The sequence below is a fragment of the Harpegnathos saltator genome, unplaced genomic scaffold, assembly GCF_003227715.2.
Source record: "Harpegnathos saltator strain DR-91 unplaced genomic scaffold, Hsal_v8.6 scaffold418, whole genome shotgun sequence".
NCBI lineage: Eukaryota > Metazoa > Arthropoda > Insecta > Hymenoptera > Formicidae > Harpegnathos > Harpegnathos saltator.
Window position 1 is genome coordinate 550,864 of NW_020230226.1, and position 18,503 is coordinate 569,366.

Here is an 18,503-nt window from a genome sequence, read left to right on the forward strand (position 1 = left end):
TAAAATATCTGTTTCTATCATACTAGAATTCTTGCTTTTTTTGTGAAAAATTTTCTACTATATCTGCGAAAGAGTGTGCAAATTAATCGTCCCAAGAGAGGAAAAGAGCGTAGTTGGCGAAATTGTTTTGGTAAGTACTATATTGATAACATGCATGAAAACATATATAAACTGTTCTGTGGTCAAGTATATGTACAGAAAACTCTATTAATGCAAACAGATTTCGAAAAATCGAGATATCGAATTGTCCTGTCAAGCGCAACACATCTATAGTAAATATTCGAGCATCATGATTGTTGATCAATGGAAGAATAAGCAATATTTCTTTAAAACAACTAACTTGTCACCATATACCATTTTGATAGCTTCATCTTAATTTTTATATACAATTATCGAGAAAAAATATATTAGGTTGTTCGGAAAGTTCGTTTCAAATTTCGCGCGCTCCACATTTCTATGTAATCAGTAAGAACGAGGGCGCTCTAAACGATTTTATGTTTGTTAACAAACATTCCCAGATCTATGAGCCCGCTAAGGAAACTTCGCAGATCTTCCTAAGTGCAACTATTTCGTCAAAAATCAGTTTGAAAAATGGAGAACCAAAAAGTCCATTTTCGTCATGTGATGCTATATTGCTTTAAACGTGACTTCACGGCTTCGCAGACCCTGAATGAGATGTTCTCAGTATATGGAGATGCCTGCGTCACTCACCAGACAGTTCGAAAATGGTATCGAAGATTCGAAGCTGGCGATTTCAACATGGAAGATCAAGCTCGCTCAGGCCGGCCTCAGGAGGTTGATGAAACGCTTCTTATGGATCTCGTGCACGAAAATCCTCGAGTGACAGTTAGAGAACTTGCCGACACTCTGCACAAGTCTGTTTCCACCGTGCATGACCATCTGAAAAAGCTAGGATTCTTAAGTCGACTGGATGTGTGAGTGCCACACGAAATGAATGAACGGCAGTTGCTGGAACGTGTGAACGTCTGCGATATGCTGCTTCAACGGCACCAAAAAGGACCGTTCTTGAAGAGGATCATAACAGGCGATGAAAGTTGGATCCTATACAATTATGTTAGCCGCAAGAAGTCGTGGGGAACCAGCGACGCGTCTACGCAAACAGTGGTCAAGCCGGGGCTTCACGCGAAAAAGATTCTTCTGAATATCTGGTGGGATTTTAAGGGCGTGGTATATTATGAGCTTCTTCAACCAAACGAAACCATCAACGCGGCGAAGTACAGCCTTCAACTGGACGAACTGAAGACTGCCATCGCACGGAAGCGCCCTGAATTGGCCAACAGACATGGAATTGTTTTCCATCATGATAATGCCAGACCTCACGTCACAATGTCTATCCGTAGGAAGCTGTTAGACTTCGAATGGGACGTTCTTCCTCATCCTCTATATTCTCCCGATCTTGCCCCATCTGACTACTATCTTTCTTTAAAAATTTCTTTCTTTAAAAAATTTTCTTCGGGACAAGAAATTCGAGTCTTTGAAAGTCCTCAAAAGTCATCTTGATAAATTCTTCGCCAATAAGAAACCTTTATTTTGGAGCAAAGGCATCATGCAGCTTCCTGAAAGATGGGCCAAGGTCGTTGAACAAAACGGTACATATTTGCTTCAATAAAGTTCCTCTTTGTGTAAAATATTGCGCTCTTAATTTATTTAAAAAATTTGAAACGAACTTTCCGAACAACCTAATATATATCGAAAATTGCTCTAATTTCGGTACTAAGGACATGTTTACCTCCTTCTGTTGCTTCATTGCCATCATTTCACCATTTATATCATGTTGAAACATCTCTTTACTAAACTAGATTACCAAGTCGTTGCTCCCTCATACCTGGTGATACAAAGATTTATTTAAAGCAGTTCAACTGAAATGTACCATTATATATCGAGTTGTTTTTGAACAGTATTTTTGATTCTATCAATATTCCACAATCATGGTTTTCGAGTATTTACGAGTATATTTGTCGCAACTGACTGGACGATTTGATATCTCAATTTTCCAGAATAGAAATGCATTAGTGGAATATTCTATAATAAAAGTAAGTGTCAGATTGATGACAGTCTAATGCGATTGAATGTTCACGATCGAAATGTAACAATATCAATAAATTATCCGAAATGTTCACATCAATCGAATTTTATGCTCAAATATTTCAAACTAATAATTGTCTAACTAGGAACATAATAAATAATATTTCGCTTAATTTTCTTATAAACATTTTTTTGTGTAATGTTGATACCAGATTCTAAATGTGGATATTAACAGCATTAGTATAATCAATACTGAATCCTTTTGACGTCACCTATAAAAACTGGGAAAGAAAAAGTGAATTTTCCTGTTCTTATTTTACACTCTAATCGTTCATACTAGGTGTGCAACTAAGTTTCCGGGTTTCACACATGGATGGCGCTAACGACACATGTAGTCGACATATAGTACATGTCTGAAGTTGTGTTTTTTTTATAGCTTGTGGTCTGTTCTTTTTAGCTGCACTGCGGAACTAGTGCAATAAGTTAGAATGAGACAACTATATTTTTTCTCACTTTAACTAATTGCACCAGTTCAGTAGTGCAGCTAAAAAGAACAGACCATTGGACATCTGTTAACAATAACCAGTCGTAATACTAACACATATCGCAACGTAAAAATATTTTTTCTAACAACGAAGATGTCGAGTTTTGTGCCAATAAACAGCATTTGCGGGAAGCTTTGCTTTTCTGCTTGAAAAAAAGTGTAGCTGAAGCACGTCGTTTGCTTGAGGAGGCCTACGGCGAACATGCACCATCAAAAACTACCTGTGAAGATTAGTTTAAACGCTTCAGAAGTGGCGATTTCGACACTGAGGACAAGGAGCGCTCCGGAAGACTAAAAACAATTGAGGACGCCTATTTGCAAGCGTTATTGGATGAAGATGATACACAAACACAAAATCAACTTGCGGAGGCATTAAACATGACTCGCCAAGGTATTTCCAAACGTTTACATGCCATGGGAAAAATTCAAAAGGAAGGAAAATGGGTGTCGCATGAGTTGACTGAGAGACAGATAAAAAGTCGAAGAGCCACTTCCGAAATTTTGCTTTTGCGGCATGAAAGAAGGAGTTTCCTACATCGAATTGTTACTGGCGATGAGAAGTGGATATATTTCGGGAATCCCAAACTTAAAAAATCGTGGCTTTCACCTGGCGAAGCATCAACATCGACGGCACGGCCAAATCGCTTTGGAAAGAAGACAATGCTCTGCGTTTGGTGGGACCAGAAAGGAATCGTGTACTATGAGCTGCTGAAACCGGGCGAAACTGTCAATGGGCATCGCTACCGACAACAACTGATCAATTTGAACCATGCATTCTGGCTCGAAAAACGGCCAAAATGGGACACGAGACACGAAGGAGCGATATTGCAGCACGACAACGCTCCGTGCCATCGCACTTCCATCGTCCAGGACACCATCAAAACGCTGAAATGGCATCTGCTACCGCACCCGCCGTATTCGCCAGACTTGGCCCCTTCCGATTATCGCTTGTTCCGGTCGATGGCGCATGGCTTGGCTAGGCAATACTTGGCCAGTTTCGAAGAAGTGCAAAATTGGTTGGATGAATGGTTTCGGTCCAAAGACGCGTCGTTTTATCGTCGCGGTATTCATGTATTGCCAGAGAGATGACAAAAATGTGTAGCTAGCAAGGGACGATACTTTAAATAAACCATTATTTCTCTTGAAATTTTCCATTTTTCATTGATCAAAAAAACCCGGAAACTTAGTTGCGCACCTAATAAGTTATAATTGTTTACTTAACAATGTACTCTTAGGAAAAATAACTTAAAATTTCTAAATTAACTTAAAGTTGCTTATAGTTAACCGTAAGTAATTTATAATTAACTATAAATAATTTTAGGTAACTATAAGTAACTTTAAGTTAATTTAAACATCTTGAAGTAATTTTTCCTAAGGATAAAAATAATATAACGCGCATATTATATAACTATTACATTGTTGAGTGAAAATTTATAACATTAATATCATGTTATTGTTACTTAGTGTTTGCTGAGTGCTTATGTGCACCTGCGGGCCCGAGTTAGCCGGTAAGAGTCCGGCATAACCCCCGCCCTCCCAAAGGGGCGGGGGTATCTATGAGGATTTCCCCACCGTTATAAAAAAAGTGCTTATGTGCAATGACACTGCATTATTGCAAATATATTGCACAGCAACATTGTTGTAATGTTGCACTGCAATCTCTCTGAGGGTGGACATTTCAACGTTGCTGCAATCTTTCTGCAACGTTGCAGCGACATTACGCAACATTGCTGCAATATTGCAATGTCACAATGTAATATTTCTACAATGTCGCTGCAATCTTGCGGTGCTGTATGGAGTAAATCGGAAGTAAGTAGTTATGATTAATATACTTGTAATAATGCAATAAAAGAGAATGTAATATATTTTAATTTATTTTTATTTCCTCCATTTATTTTATATATTTTTCATTTTTAATCTTTGCTCATCATATTCGTTAACCAAAGGTTCAAAAAATAATATATAATTGTTTAATATATGAACGATAAAGTAAAGAAAATGAAAAAAAGTGTTAATGTGTTTTGTAATTTCATCCTATTAAGACTGATACATAAACAATCCAATTAACTGCGACGCGATTTTCGCTCGCCGTCGGCAAACGGCCGTCGGCCCACGCGTCTCGGCCGTTCACACTCTCACAAAAGTGGTTGGGCGCCAGGTGCAGCGGGCTACACTGATCACCAACGCGAAACGGAACATCACCAAAGGGCCGAGACACGCGAATTCGACGGGACCGGTAGCTCCTCGGTATTTTAAGTCGGTAGACGGGAGAGTTCGATCGGGAATCCGGGACGCAGTCGGGAAAACACAAGAACAGTAATGCGCGTTTTGATTATCTCACTTTTTATTCTCTCGGGAATCGGAACGGTCCGACCTCTCGATACGGTAAACTCCGCTGTGTGCTCTCGCGAATTCGAGCTTTGCTCTTCGCCGACAACTAAAACGAGACACTACGCACGCGACACCGAAACAATAAAGCAGGTGGACGGTCTTACAACTTCGGGTCTTACACTCCCTGCGGCGTGGTCCTTCGCTTTCCTCCTTACTCCACTCCCTCGGGCGCAACGCAGCCACCGATTGTCCCTCCTTGGGCGAGGGGAACACCAAAAAAACCTTTTCTCCCGCTGACTTCAAAACGACTCTTTTCTGCAACGATAGGCGATAAGCAATCCGCAATGCTCGGAAGCAGGCCGGCGATATCAGAGAGAGCGAAAACGGCAGTCCCCTCTTTTATCTCCTTCCACAGAAATGTTTTCTCGTTCTCTTCTGTTGTGTCGTGCTACCCGTCTCACCCCGTTCCTCGTTACCTCTCCCAATACGGGAATCCTTCCGCGAATCTCTGTTTTCGATCCGCGGGACAGGTGCTCGGTCTCACTTTGGCGCGTGCTCTCTCTCTCGCTCCCGCGGTCTCCTCGCCTAGGCCGGCTTTGTCTAGACGGCGATCACGCTCCGAGCACGGGAGCACCGACAGCTTCTCCGGATATTCCTGCAGGCCTGGGGACACGGGAACGGCAGCGAGAATCTCTTAAGGCGATACGGGAATCGGTAATATTACTCATAAGGGGGAGTATTCACCTGAGGTGGCGGTCTTGTCGAGGGGTGTCGTCCTCTTCCTTCCTCTGGTCCCTCCGGTCCTGATGGGCGGCACAGGAGGTCCAGGGGCACAGAGTTCGGGGACGCGGGACCATTCCACCTGCGCGCTCCTATTACTAACACTAATTAATACGGGGGCGCAATGCGGCTTCCCCCCCGCAATTCTTGCGTGATGTACTGTCCGCCCCCCCCCGCAAACCTCGCGTAAGGACCGAGGGTTCGCACTGGGACGGGCGCCTTCTCGGCTGCCACGTCACACAACATAATATTTCTCTTATAACTATTTTCAAACATTCTAAATACAATAATAACTTTATTTTAGATCAATGCGGATATTGACTTTTGGCCACATTTAGAAATATTCTGGCCCACTGTGCCAAGGTCGAAAGGGAAACGCATGCAAACGAAAGCCGCAAACATGTGCCACATGTATGCGGCTTTCGTTTGCGCGTTTTCCCTTCCACCATGAATCGCAGAGCCGCTAGGTTAAAATCTGCTATCACTGATTATGAGTAAGCTGTTGCGCTCAGAGTGCGACAAGGCGAGCATGAACGGGCTATCTCAATCTTGCTCAGTGCGTCAAGCGCGTGAGAAGACAGAGATGAAGACAGAGAAGATCGAGTGGTGGGGATAAGCCTCGACCGTGCGCGCAAGATTTCCAGCCATAGACATAGTATATCTAGACTGCGCGTTCTCCCAAATTTGAAGAGTGGGGGTATAACTCTCGTATAAAAGGAAGCATTCTGTTTTTACTGTTCATTCTCTCTCGCACAGTTCCGATGGAAGGGGAATAGGGGCGGTGGTTATTGTACAGCACTGTACGGTCGCGGACATAAAGGTTGTCACTTTTTTTTTAATGACTTTCGGGACGCATCCCGAATCGAGAAAGATGAGAGTTGCTGCTCCGCCTGCGGAATACGCCTGCGCAGTAACTCACAACGAAAGGCGAGAAATGAAATATACGTGATATGACATAAGTATGTCAACAATCATTGCGTTTAGCGGAGAAAACCGCTCAATGAGCGATTAGTGACTATTGGTCCTTACTGTTAGATCCTTATATTCAGACCAATAACCTTGACAAATTATTCAACAGTTGTTCAACCGTTGAGTGTTGTGAACGTACCCAATTCTTACATTTTAAAAAATCAGCAGCGGAGGGATAGATACATGGTACAAGTCATTCAAATGTGAATGTGTCTTTTGCAAGGTATTGAACAGGTATATATTAAATTTTAAGTGAAATCGTATTTATTTAGTCACTAATCGCTTTCCGCTGCGTTTAATTACGTTTGACAACATTGGAAAACATATGTACTTTCTGCAAATATCGACCAAAAATACGATACGACGAACTTTAATTGGCTGCGTTCAGCAGAACAAAGTGGAAATTATGGAACTAATATGGAACTAATATGGAAAAATCTTGGTTCTTCCATTATTTCAGCATGTTCTAACGCATTTATAACTGGTATGTTTACTATTATATCGTCTAAATCCATTATTGTTACACAATTTTACTCTATAATTAAAATGCAGTGAAATTTATATGCTATTTTCTCTCAAATTTCGTATTTATTATTTCTCTTACGGATATGTAAAGTCAGCTATTATTTTCCACTCTTTTAGCCATCTTAGCATTGAATTATTCTTCTTCTTAATAACAGTGTGCTTCTGTGTGTACTCTTATACTCCATTTTCTGTACTTTGCATAACGTATCACATACGTTTCGAGAGAAACGGATGGTATTACCCATTCGTTGCATTGCGAATAATAATTTGCGTATACGTTTCACTTGCGACTGTCAAGAATACGGTTCTAAGGTTCTAGATTTTCCATTGCTATTAGTCGAAACTTGCCACTAAAGCCAACGGCACACGGTGCTTGTTTTCGTGCTGGATTGCTTGCTGGATGAAAATACTGCGTTCTGATTGGTGCATTTCCATCCATCTTCGGAAAAGTACCAATCAGAACGCAGTATTTTCATCCAGCAAGCAATCCAGCACGAAAACAAGCACCGTATGCCGCTGGCTTTACGTATACGCAAGTAGTTCAAGAAGGGCCCCAGACAACAAACAATAAGAATAAAAATAGACCAATTACAATCGACTATCACAAGAATAATCTATTGTGATTGGTCTATTTTTATTCTTATTGCCTGTTGCCTGGCATTGTGCAAAGGGCTTCATTCTATTGGATATTGGATCGTCGTGAGTGAACGCCATGTTGGGCGCAATGTAAATTCTCCGTTCAAGCATGCACATAAAAAAAAATTGCTACTAGCGCCAATAGCTACAAACCTCCAATTGTCTTTGAGGCCTGGTCTACAATAGAGACCTTTGAATTAGAGTCTGGCCATAAGGATTCCACTTTTGATTGGTCCGCCAGTTTTGGCAACTCCCGCTCATATTTGAATGACCTTACCATTCGCTCGCTATTAGCGTAAGTATAATTTAACAATACACATAGTTATACGAAATAAGTGTACAAATTATGTATTAAAATACTTTTTATATTGTAATATATTGTTGTAATATTTTATCATTGTTGTAAATCATTAATTCTAAATTCGACATTTTTGCATTGCAAATTACATTTTTATTAAAAGGAGAAATCGCAATAGTTTTAGACATTTTCTTACCAGTAGATGTTTTTTTCTTGTTTCTGGCTTGATAAATATTTAAGAAATCCTGTAAGATATTGCCAGTCATCATTATCATAATTAGTATTTTTAATATCATTAATGAATACTGCAATTAAAAGCTACTGCTGATATGAATATATCATAAATAGCTATGACAGGAACAAAAGTAACAATGTAAAGTGACATTTATGAAAATTGAAAGAATCTATTTTAAATTAAGAGAAGCATTTAAGAAAAGCATTTTTATATATTTATTAACGATTATTTATGCGTATATATATTAATGGTTTAAAATTTTGACAGTTGAATTCTGAATGTTGCAAATTCATTTGATAAAAAATGTGCAAACCGCATTTAACAATCGAGTGTACAGAATAAACACGCGTGTATACTCACAAGAAATACAGTCTTTGCAAATGTGACAAATATGATCGAACAAATAACAACGTTTGCAATATAACAAAATTTTCATGAGACCGTAATCGTTGTAACCAAATAAAATTTTGTTATTTAAATTTATGCTTAAATCTAATAATCCGTGCAGTAATAATCCGTGCAGATAATAGTGTAATATCACAATATTATCATATATAAATATTTTTAACGAAATATAAAATATATATCTTCGATATGTCATCTATAGTAACCTAGACAAATTGTATATAAGTAATTGTTATATTACACTTTTCTACAATATATTTACAATATACTTCTATAATATATACTTACGTTTTCCATATTAATCTCTTCAGTTTCAATGTCATTAGATGTAGACTCCAAAACATCATTTATAATAACCTGGAAAGAGAGACTGTACAGCATAAATTGTTATATCATACATTTGTTCTATACTTACATTTTCCATATCAACCTCTTCATTTGTAACATCATTAGCTGTTTATCCATTTGTATCTTCACTTTGTGTGTCATTGGTTATTTTATTAACAGTACCATTATCATCTTCCAGGTCTTTCGTTACTTGCTTCTTCATGAAAAACCCAAAAATCGTTGGTACTGCATCTCGTTTTAATTTCCGTTTGCGGCCAAGTTTCCACATTTCTGGGGCAAAATGAACCTACATATATATATTATAACAATAAGTTACTTATACACTTTAATCATGATTGTAAGAAAAACATAGAAACTTCAGAAAGTTATTAGTTTAAACGTGACAGATTCAATTAACATTACTATTATTTAGTTATAATAAACTAATATATTACTAACTTCTAATTGGTACATTTCCGAAAATGGATGGAAATGCACCAATCAGAACGCAGTATTTTCAACCAGCAAGCAATCCAACACGAAAACAAGCATCGTGTGCCGCTGGCTTAATTCTAGGGTCTCTAGTCTACAATAGGTGTTGTAAGCTGTAAGCCGTAAGAACTGACCAATTATAGCTGATTATTTTTGTAATAATCGACTGTGATTCGCCAATTCTTAAGGCTCGTCTACATTAGCTGTAAGAGTAAGGCTGTAAGGCTGTAACGCTGTAAGCTGTCAGCGAATGAAAATATTTCATTTCCTGTCTTGCAACCTTACAGCCTTACTTTTACAGCTAATGTAGACGAGCCTTAACGGCTTACAACTTACGACACGTATTGTGGATCAGGCCTAAATTTACTGTTCCCGCTTTTCTTGGTTTGTATTACTGGAGTACTCAGTATTTTGTCGCTCTGTTATATTAAATATTTTGTATCACAGAAACATAACGCAAAATGAGTAAAAAACCATTTTCAATATCTTCTGCAGCAAAGAAACGGAAATTTGGGTGATTATATGTCTTATTATTCTGAATAGCGTCCGTTAACCTCCATACTTGCTTTCTAAATTATATGTATGTATTTATTCGATAAAATTTGTTTTTAATATGATATTCTTTCCTCATTTATAGCTTTTTTATTTATATATATATATGTATCTTTAAACTGTTTTATAAAATTATACAATGTTGAAAAAAAATCAGTGCTTTGTATTTAATATTATATATTTTTTTGTAAAATTTCTTTTGACAATATTAATCTCATTAAACAGAGGTGAAGATGAAGAAAAACCAAGTTCATTTGAAGTGGAACTGGCTACTATGGATTATATAGATGATGACTTTCAAAATGAAATATTAATTGGAGAAGTATGATATGATTATAACTAAGATAACAAAAATTGTTTTCTGTTTCTCTCTTTTTCTCTCTTTTGCTATATATATATATGTAGTGATATAAAAAAACAAAACTTTATTAATTAACTTCATAGTTAAATTACGTTCCTTTTTTCTATTGACATTCATATTTTAATCAATATATAGGGTCCTGAACAAGATAATACATTTGCCAAATGGAGTAGAGCTCCAGCACCACCATTGAACCCCCAAATTGATACATTGGCATTTCAACAAATAGAAATTGATCATTACATAGGTAGTATATATTTTTCTTCAAGAGATATGTTTTCACATTAAAAATAGGAACTGTATTATCAATGAAAAATATTTTTAATAATTATAATTTTATACAGGTAAACCTCTACCTGGAATGCCAGGCAGCAAATTAGGACCTGTACCTATAATGAGAATGTTTGGCATTACAGAACAAGGAAATTCTGTCTGTTGCCATGTTCATGGCTTTTGTCCGTATTTATTTGTTTTAGCACCTTCTAAATTTACAAATTATCACTGCAAACCATTCAAAGTACGTATAAATATGCAAAGTATGTATATGTTTGTATTTTTATTCTCATCAGCTCATTTTTCGTATATAGGAGATAAAATTCTCTATATTGATTTATTTATAATAGGTTGGTAAACCATCAAATTGAAGGAAATTTGAAAGTTAATTTGTAAAAGTTAGAACTGAACTTATATTGTAAGGATGTAAAAAGTTTTTAGTGAAAGTGTATATGCTGAATATGTATATGCTGAAAATTAACACATTATCATATACTGATTTCCATTTATTATTTCAATGCACAATTATAGTCTAAAACATCATAAATATAGTAATTAAATATATTAAATACATGATGCATGTCTGTTAATTTGCTTTGTTGATTTTCTATTGATTATATACTTAATTTGTTTAATTTGTACAAAAATTCTGCCAATATAGGAAGCTCTGAATCAAGCAGTGAAAAAAGATATGAAATCAAATCCTAATAATATCCAAGAAGCCATTCTAGCAGTTGAATTAGTTTATAAACAATCCATGTATGGATACACAGGAGAGGAAAAATTGCCGTTTTTAAAAATTACGGTGGCAGTTCCAAGATTAATAGCACCTTGTAAAAGATTACTGGAACAAGACACAGTTTATACTGTATTCAATCATCATTATAAAGCCTTTGAAAGTAATATTGATTTTGATATCAGGTACGTATTAATATTGTATCAGTCATCATACTGTTATTAACGCAATGTCATCACTTTATCTTTGGATGTTTATGCAAGGTTTATGGTTGACACATCAGTAGTTGGCTGTTGTTGGATAGAGTTGAAACCAAAAACATGGAAATTACGTGGTCAGCATGGACACGTGTTGGAGCTAACTACACGATGTCAATTAGAAATAGATGTTGCATGGGATGCCTTTATAGCCCATGCACCAGAAGGAGAATGGTCGAAAATAGCCCCATTTAGAATTCTCAGTTTCGATATCGAATGCGCTGGACGCGAAGGTAATCGTTGCGTTTTCTTAATTACGATGTTATCTTACTGTGAGAAATCGCTCACGAATCTTTCTCGTAGGTATCTTTCCGGAAGCGAAACATGATCCGGTGATTCAAATCGCCAATATGGTAATAAAACAGGGTGAATCGGAGCCATTTTTAAGGAATATTTTTACTTTTGGTACTTGCGCGCCTATTGTCGGCTGTCAGGTATTGAGTTTTGAAAAGGAAAGTTTAATGCTAGAGGTACGCGCCAATCAAAATATAGAATATGTTTATGCTTAATTGCTCAGTGTTAATTGTTCACTAACAAAACGATCTTTTCTGTTGCTAGAAATGGGCCGACTTTGTGCGGCAATTAGATCCCGACATATTTACAGGATATAACATAAACAACTTTGACTTCCCGTATCTGATTAATCGCGCACAACATCTGAACGTTCAGAACTTCAGCTTTCTCGGCCGTATAAAAAATATAAGATCTGTCATTAAGGATCACGTGTTACAAAGCAAACAGCTAGGTCGTCGCGAGAACAAGTCAATTAATTTTGAAGGAAGAGTGCCATTTGACTTATTGCTGGTAAGGAAATTGATATGATAACAAACATGAAAGAATTCTTTATATTACAGTTTTAACGAAACTATAAAAATGTATACCAGGTATTGGTTCGAGATTATAAACTACGGTCTTACTCTCTAAACGCGGTATCATACCATTTTCTGCAAGAACAAAAGGAGGATGTCCAGCATAAGGATATCACTGGTCTGCAAAATGGAAATGCGCAAACACGTCGACGTCTTGCTGTATATTGCTTGAAGGATGCATATTTACCGCTGAGGCTACTGGACAAATTAATGTGCATAATTATTTATATGGAAATGGCAAGAGTTACAGGAGTATCCATTTCCAGTTTGTTAACTCGCGGACAACAGATTAAAGTTGTTTCTCAACTTCTACGTAAGGTATTTCCACGTAAATTTACAATTGCGAGAAACAAACAGTCGTTCCCATATTGATGCATAATTGAGTGAATTTGTATATTGTTACTTATTGCCGCGTTTTGCTAATAGACGCGGGAGAAGGATTACCTGATGCCTGTGCATCAAGGTCACGGTACTGATGAGCAATTCGAAGGAGGCACAGTAATAGAACCGAAACGTGGCTACTATAACGACCCAATTGCTACTTTGGATTTCAGTTCTTTGTATCCCAGCATTATCATGGCGCACAACTTATGTTATACGACGCTACTGACTATCGCCAAGAAAAAGGAATTGAATATTCCAGAGGACGATGTTAACACGACCCCCAGCAATTCGTTGTTCGTCAAGAGTTCCGTAAGAAAGGGAATTCTTCCTGAGATTTTGGAAAATTTACTAGCAGCCAGGAAGAAGGCAAAAGTGGAATTGAAGCAAGAGACAGACCCGCTGAAGCAGAAGGTACTTGATGGTAGGCAGTACGCTTTGAAGGTTTCCGCGAATTCCGTGTATGGTTTTACGGGAGCGCAAATGGGGAAATTACCGTGCTTGGAAATATCCGCTGTAAGTTTTTACTGATCCTCCTAAAATATACTCGATGTATCACACGTGTGAAAAATATTAATATAACGAGTATAATCGCAGGGCGTTACCGCGTACGGTCGAACTATGATAGAACGAACGAAGCAGGAAGTAGAGGAGCACTTTCGGATAGAAAATGGGTATAAAAACGATGCGATAGTTATATATGGCGACACTGATTCGGTCATGGTGAAGTTCGGCGTGGAATCTATAGTGGAAGCTATGGAGCTCGGCAAAGAGGCGGCCGATTACGTCTCGTCCAAGTTCGTCAAACCTATAAAATTAGAGTTCGAGAAAGTGTATTTCCCATACCTCCTGATTAACAAAAAACGTTATGCCGGCCTGTATTTCACGAAACCCGATAAATATGATAAAATGGACTGCAAAGGTCTCGAAACTGTGCGCAGAGATAATTGCCCACTGGTCGCGAACATGATGAACACCTGTCTGCAAATATTGCTCATCGAAAGGTATTTATCATTATTTTCCTTTGCGCTTTATTCGTATATTTATTAACTTAGCAACATCGGAAAACGTTGTCACAGAAATCCACATGCCGCCTTGGATTATGCCAAACAAGTCATAAGCGATCTTCTGTGTAATCGTATCGATCTCTCTCAGTTAGTCATCACGAAGGAATTGACAAAAACCGATTACGCCGCGAAACAGGCGCATGTCGAGTTAGCGACAAAGATGAAGAAACGAGATCCCGGAAACGCGCCAAAGCTCGGCGACAGGGTGGCGTATGTATTCATAAGCGCAGCCAAAGGTGCTCCGGCGTATCAAAAAGCAGAAGATCCCGTTTACGCGCTGCAGAACAGCATCCCGATCGACACGAATTATTATCTGGAGAATCAACTGGCGAAGCCTCTAGTACGTATCTTCGAGCCCATCCTCGGGGAAAAAGCAGAATCGCTTCTACTCAAAGGAGACCACACACGCACAAAATGCATCGCTACTTCGCAAGTCGGGGCACTTGCAGCTTTTACACGCAAGAAAGAGACCTGCTTGGGCTGTAAAGCCGTCTTACCGCCAGACAGGGAAGATAAGGCAGTGTGTAAGCATTGCGAACCTCAGGAGAGCGAGTTGTTTCACAACGAGTTACAGGCCCAACACAAGCTGGAGGAGAAGTTCTCTAGGCTGTGGGCGGAATGTCAAAGGTGCCAAGGGAGTCTCCATCAAGAAGTTATCTGCTCAAAGTTTGTTGAATTAATATAAAACCATATATATTTTTCAAACAAAGGATATATTCACACACATTTGAGTGTTTGTAATTATATCTACACGTGTGAGAAAATGACAAGTACCAGTGACATGTACGTTCCAAAATACTGATTTTTTCTCTCGTGTTTGTATCATTTCAGTTGTGACTGTCCTATATTCTACATGAGGGTGAAATCTCGAATGGATATGGCTGCGAAAGTTAAACGTATCCAAAGGTTCGGCGTTCCGGAATGGTAATGAAGAAAACGAACGCGTTTTGCGCATTAGGTAGGTTTGTTTTGCGTGTAAAAGCTACCACTACATAGCAAAATTGTTTGTTAACTAAACGATAGTCAACATTTAGCCAATGTTTAAATATTTATTACGAAATACCATATATATATATATATATGTATATATATGTATATATACAGCATTGATCAGTACATAAATTATCAAAATTCAGAGGATGCTACTCATCGTGAGTACATACATATACATATATAATGTAATAAACATATATCGGAAATTCTCTCTTTCTGTTTCTCTCTTGCGGATCGATGACCTACTATTTGGCATATTTACTAGGTGCTGAGACCATAAAAATTAATTATTTTAATTAAATAGACCTAGTGTAACTCTAGGAAAATGGAACTTATATCAAATACTTGAAAAATGGTACCTGTTATCTAGCAATACCAACGCGACTTTCTCGCGGCAGCATTAACTTTACTTTATTTTATGTTGCGTAACAATTTTTATAAATGCTGATACGATGTTGCATTTGTGTCCCATCTGCACATTGAGCTTCAATTTATGTTCACTCTATTAATATTATCGCGCTTGGAAAAAGTACTTGAAAACTTTGGAATGGTAAATACCATTCTCTTGAAATGGTAGTATGTTTTTGTACAGATATGATCTAAGTGCCGAAACATTCCCACTTTATAAGTTCGAATTCTTTTAAAATATTCACTCCAATTTTAGTAGTTCAGTAGCTGCGTATTTGTTGATACGTTTACTTATTACAAGTGATTTGTTACAACTTTATATTAAGTTTAACCACCATTGAAATTAAATAGCAGCATGATTCGTTTAACTAAGATCATGTAATAAAATTCTATGAACCAACAGAAGAAAAGACTATTGCTTACACACACACACATGTAGTCAATAATATAAAAATATCTATTAATGAAGAAAAATTTAAGTTGAAAGAATTATCTAGATTTATTATATTTTTTGCTTTTAGATTATAGAGAATGCAATTGAACATGATCTTTCTTGTCTTATCATGTATGTTCAGCGTTAAATATAACGATAAAAATATGACGATTTTTCAAATACTTCGGCTGTAGACTGCACAAAAAATATTTATAATTATAATAAATATAAACAAAAATATGTGCTAACGGCAACATAATGCCGCCGGCGGCAAATTCAAAGTGACAGTCATATAACTAGTCGCTTTGTAAGGCTCAAACAAGAATAATTTTCACATAATATTGATCATTTTCTACTTTGCAGTGCGTTTGATAACCAATCCATTGCTTGATCGAGCCCTTCACCCTTTGTCGCAGAAGTTTTAAATATTTGGAAGGTCCTATTTTTAAGAGCATCCAGTCCAAGTGCTTGATGGACTTCTGCAACACTGAGACACCCTGTCATATCCTGTTTGTTTGCCAGCACCACCAAAATGGCACCTTGTAATTCTTCTTCCTGATGAAATATAACACAATTACGTCATCATGTTATCATCAAAGTATCGTCTTAAGATATATTTTAAAACATTTTAGAAAAAACATTAATATTGGTCCAAAATATAAGTTTTTTATTAAAAGAAATAATATATATAAATTTTATAACAGAAATGTTACTTACTCGTAACATGTAAATTAATTCATCCTTCGATATGCCTATTCTATCTCTGTCTGCTGAATCTACCACATAAATAATTGCATCTGTGTTTGAATAATAACACCTCCAGTATGGCCTAAAACAAAATATTTATATAAAAAATTTATAAATCAGCATACAGACATATGTATTATATAGTTTTAGGATGCAAATATAATTTTATTTCTGTAATTTTGTAAGAAAATTGGCTCTTACAAGCTATACCTACCGTATACTTGTTTGACCACCAAGATCCCAAACTTGAAACTTTAAATTTTTGTAAGTAACTTGCTCTACATTGAAGCCTATAGTTGGTATTGTAGTTACTACTTCTCCTACTTGCAACCTAATAGATAATTAAATGAAGATAAGATATTATCCAAATATTAAAATTCCAGTTCAAATGAATCTCAACTTAGCTATATAAGTAAATATATATGTGCACACATACATATGGCTTAATTATCCAATAGATTATAAGGTTAAGTTAACACAAAGTAGTATGCAATAAAAAATACCAATAATTATACCAATATATAATCATAGAAGGAAGAATTATAAGACATGGAATATATATATATATATATATATATATATAAACATCGTCAAATTTTTACTTGTGAAGATAACATTGAATGGCACAAAATCTGTAATGATAACCGAGATAAGGACCTGTCAATGCAAGATCGAACCTGTATAAAATCGTAGTCTTGCCAGCCCCATCCAGACCCAAAATGAGAATGCGCATTTCACGGCTGCCTAACAGGTTACGAAAGTAACTGAGCAACCCACCTGCAAGTAAACAAAATCAGAATTTCATGCATAATCGCGGATAATCATGCGACAGGTAATAGCGTATCAATAATCGCGGACAAGCCGTTTATCGCAGTATTTATTTTCATAGAGCAATTAGATTACTGTGTCGACCGAGGAATCGCTAGGCTATTCGCTACGCTTACCCATGTTGGCGAAGTGTTAACTTCGTGTCATACGATGCGATCCGGTGTTTATTGTCAAACTTGATAACCACAAACACGGCCAAGTAACCGGGCCGCACAGCTCTCACCATTCACCAGAGATGGTTCATGGTTCATGGTTCAATAGATGGCTCCAGGCGAAACAATTCCGCTTCTACGTCAGTCATCGGCTGCATTCAGCAGACTCAACAGTTGGACATTACTAGATTTTCCACTGAATCTCGCTCCTGATTAGTAAATACTTCTGGGTCTATGAAGAATCTAAAAGAATGCTCCAATCACAGACAATAATCACTAAGCACTCTCTGATCACTTTGTTCTACTGAACGTGGCCTATGTCTATTATGCATCGATGCACGGTTGCTCGTAAGACGAAATCTGAGTATTTCTGTTGCCTGTGTAAAGCCAGCGGCACACGGTGCTTGTTTTCGTGCTGGATTGCTTGCTGGATGAAAATACTGCGTTCTGATTGATACATTTCCGAAGATGGATGGAAATATACCAATCAGAACGCAGTATTTTCATCCAGCAAGCAATCCAGCACGAAAACAAGCACCGTGTGCCGCTGGCTTTAGTTGATGTCTATTTTCTCAGGGGGCATATCAAGACAGACTTAAGCCAGCGGCACACGGTGCTTGTTTTCGTGCTGGATTGCTTGCTGGATGAAAATACTACGTTCTGATTGGTACATTTCCGAAGATGGATGGAAATGCACCAATCAGAACGCAGTATTTTCATCCAGCAAGCAATCCAGCACGAAAACAAGCACCGTGTGCCGCTGGCTTTAAAGCCAGAGCACAGACTTCTGCATAACGCATAATACACAACGCATAAGAGAATCAACCAATCAGAGTTCTTCATTTCTGTCCTGAGAAG

The 18,503-nt window shown here is 37.5% G+C and overlaps 2 protein-coding genes across 2 annotated transcripts; one reads left to right on the forward strand and one right to left on the reverse strand.

The window, feature by feature from the left end:
- Positions 1–9,951: 9,951 nt before the first annotated feature.
- PolD1 (DNA polymerase delta 1, catalytic subunit) lies at positions 9,952–16,458 on the forward strand. The gene is made up of 14 exons (XM_011144067.3): positions 9,952–10,102; positions 10,366–10,462; positions 10,637–10,748; positions 10,846–11,018; positions 11,436–11,695; positions 11,774–12,000; positions 12,071–12,237; positions 12,326–12,571; positions 12,652–12,954; positions 13,063–13,533; positions 13,615–14,021; positions 14,097–14,750; positions 14,916–15,042; positions 16,282–16,458. Exons 1-13 carry the CDS (start codon positions 10,050–10,052, stop codon positions 15,010–15,012), a joined length of 3,267 nt encoding a protein of 1,088 aa, XP_011142369.1. The 5' UTR covers positions 9,952–10,049; the 3' UTR covers positions 15,013–15,042; positions 16,282–16,458.
- Arl1 (ADP ribosylation factor-like 1) lies at positions 15,086–17,857 on the reverse strand. The gene is made up of 5 exons (XM_011144068.3): positions 17,610–17,857; positions 17,343–17,442; positions 16,880–16,996; positions 16,636–16,747; positions 15,086–16,473 (listed from the first exon to the last, which is right to left on the reverse strand). The coding sequence occupies exons 1-5, from the start codon at positions 17,611–17,613 to the stop codon at positions 16,264–16,266; spliced, it is 543 nt and encodes a 180-aa protein (XP_011142370.1). The 5' UTR covers positions 17,614–17,857; the 3' UTR covers positions 15,086–16,263.
- Between the last annotated feature and the right edge of the window lie 646 nt (positions 17,858–18,503).

What these genes read in the sequence shown, in the direction of transcription:
- Arl1 (XM_011144068.3), bottom strand. An exon ending in GGTGGTCAAACAAGTATACG is followed by an intron (nt 16,748 to 16,879) that starts GTAGGTATAGCT and finishes ATTTTGTTTTAG; the next exon opens with GCCATACTGGAGGTGTTATT. An exon ending in AATTAATTTACATGTTACGA is followed by an intron (nt 16,474 to 16,635) that starts GTAAGTAACATT and finishes ATATTTCATCAG; the next exon opens with GAAGAAGAATTACAAGGTGC.
- PolD1 (XM_011144067.3), top strand. Translation starts at nt 10,050, where the DNA reads ATGAGTAAAAAACCATTTTCAATATCTTCTGCAGCAAAGAAACGGAAA. An exon ending in TTTCTCAACTTCTACGTAAG is followed by an intron (nt 12,955 to 13,062) that starts GTATTTCCACGT and finishes TTTTGCTAATAG; the next exon opens with ACGCGGGAGAAGGATTACCT. An exon ending in CAAGAAGTTATCTGCTCAAA is followed by an intron (nt 14,751 to 14,915) that starts GTTTGTTGAATT and finishes GTATCATTTCAG; the next exon opens with TTGTGACTGTCCTATATTCT.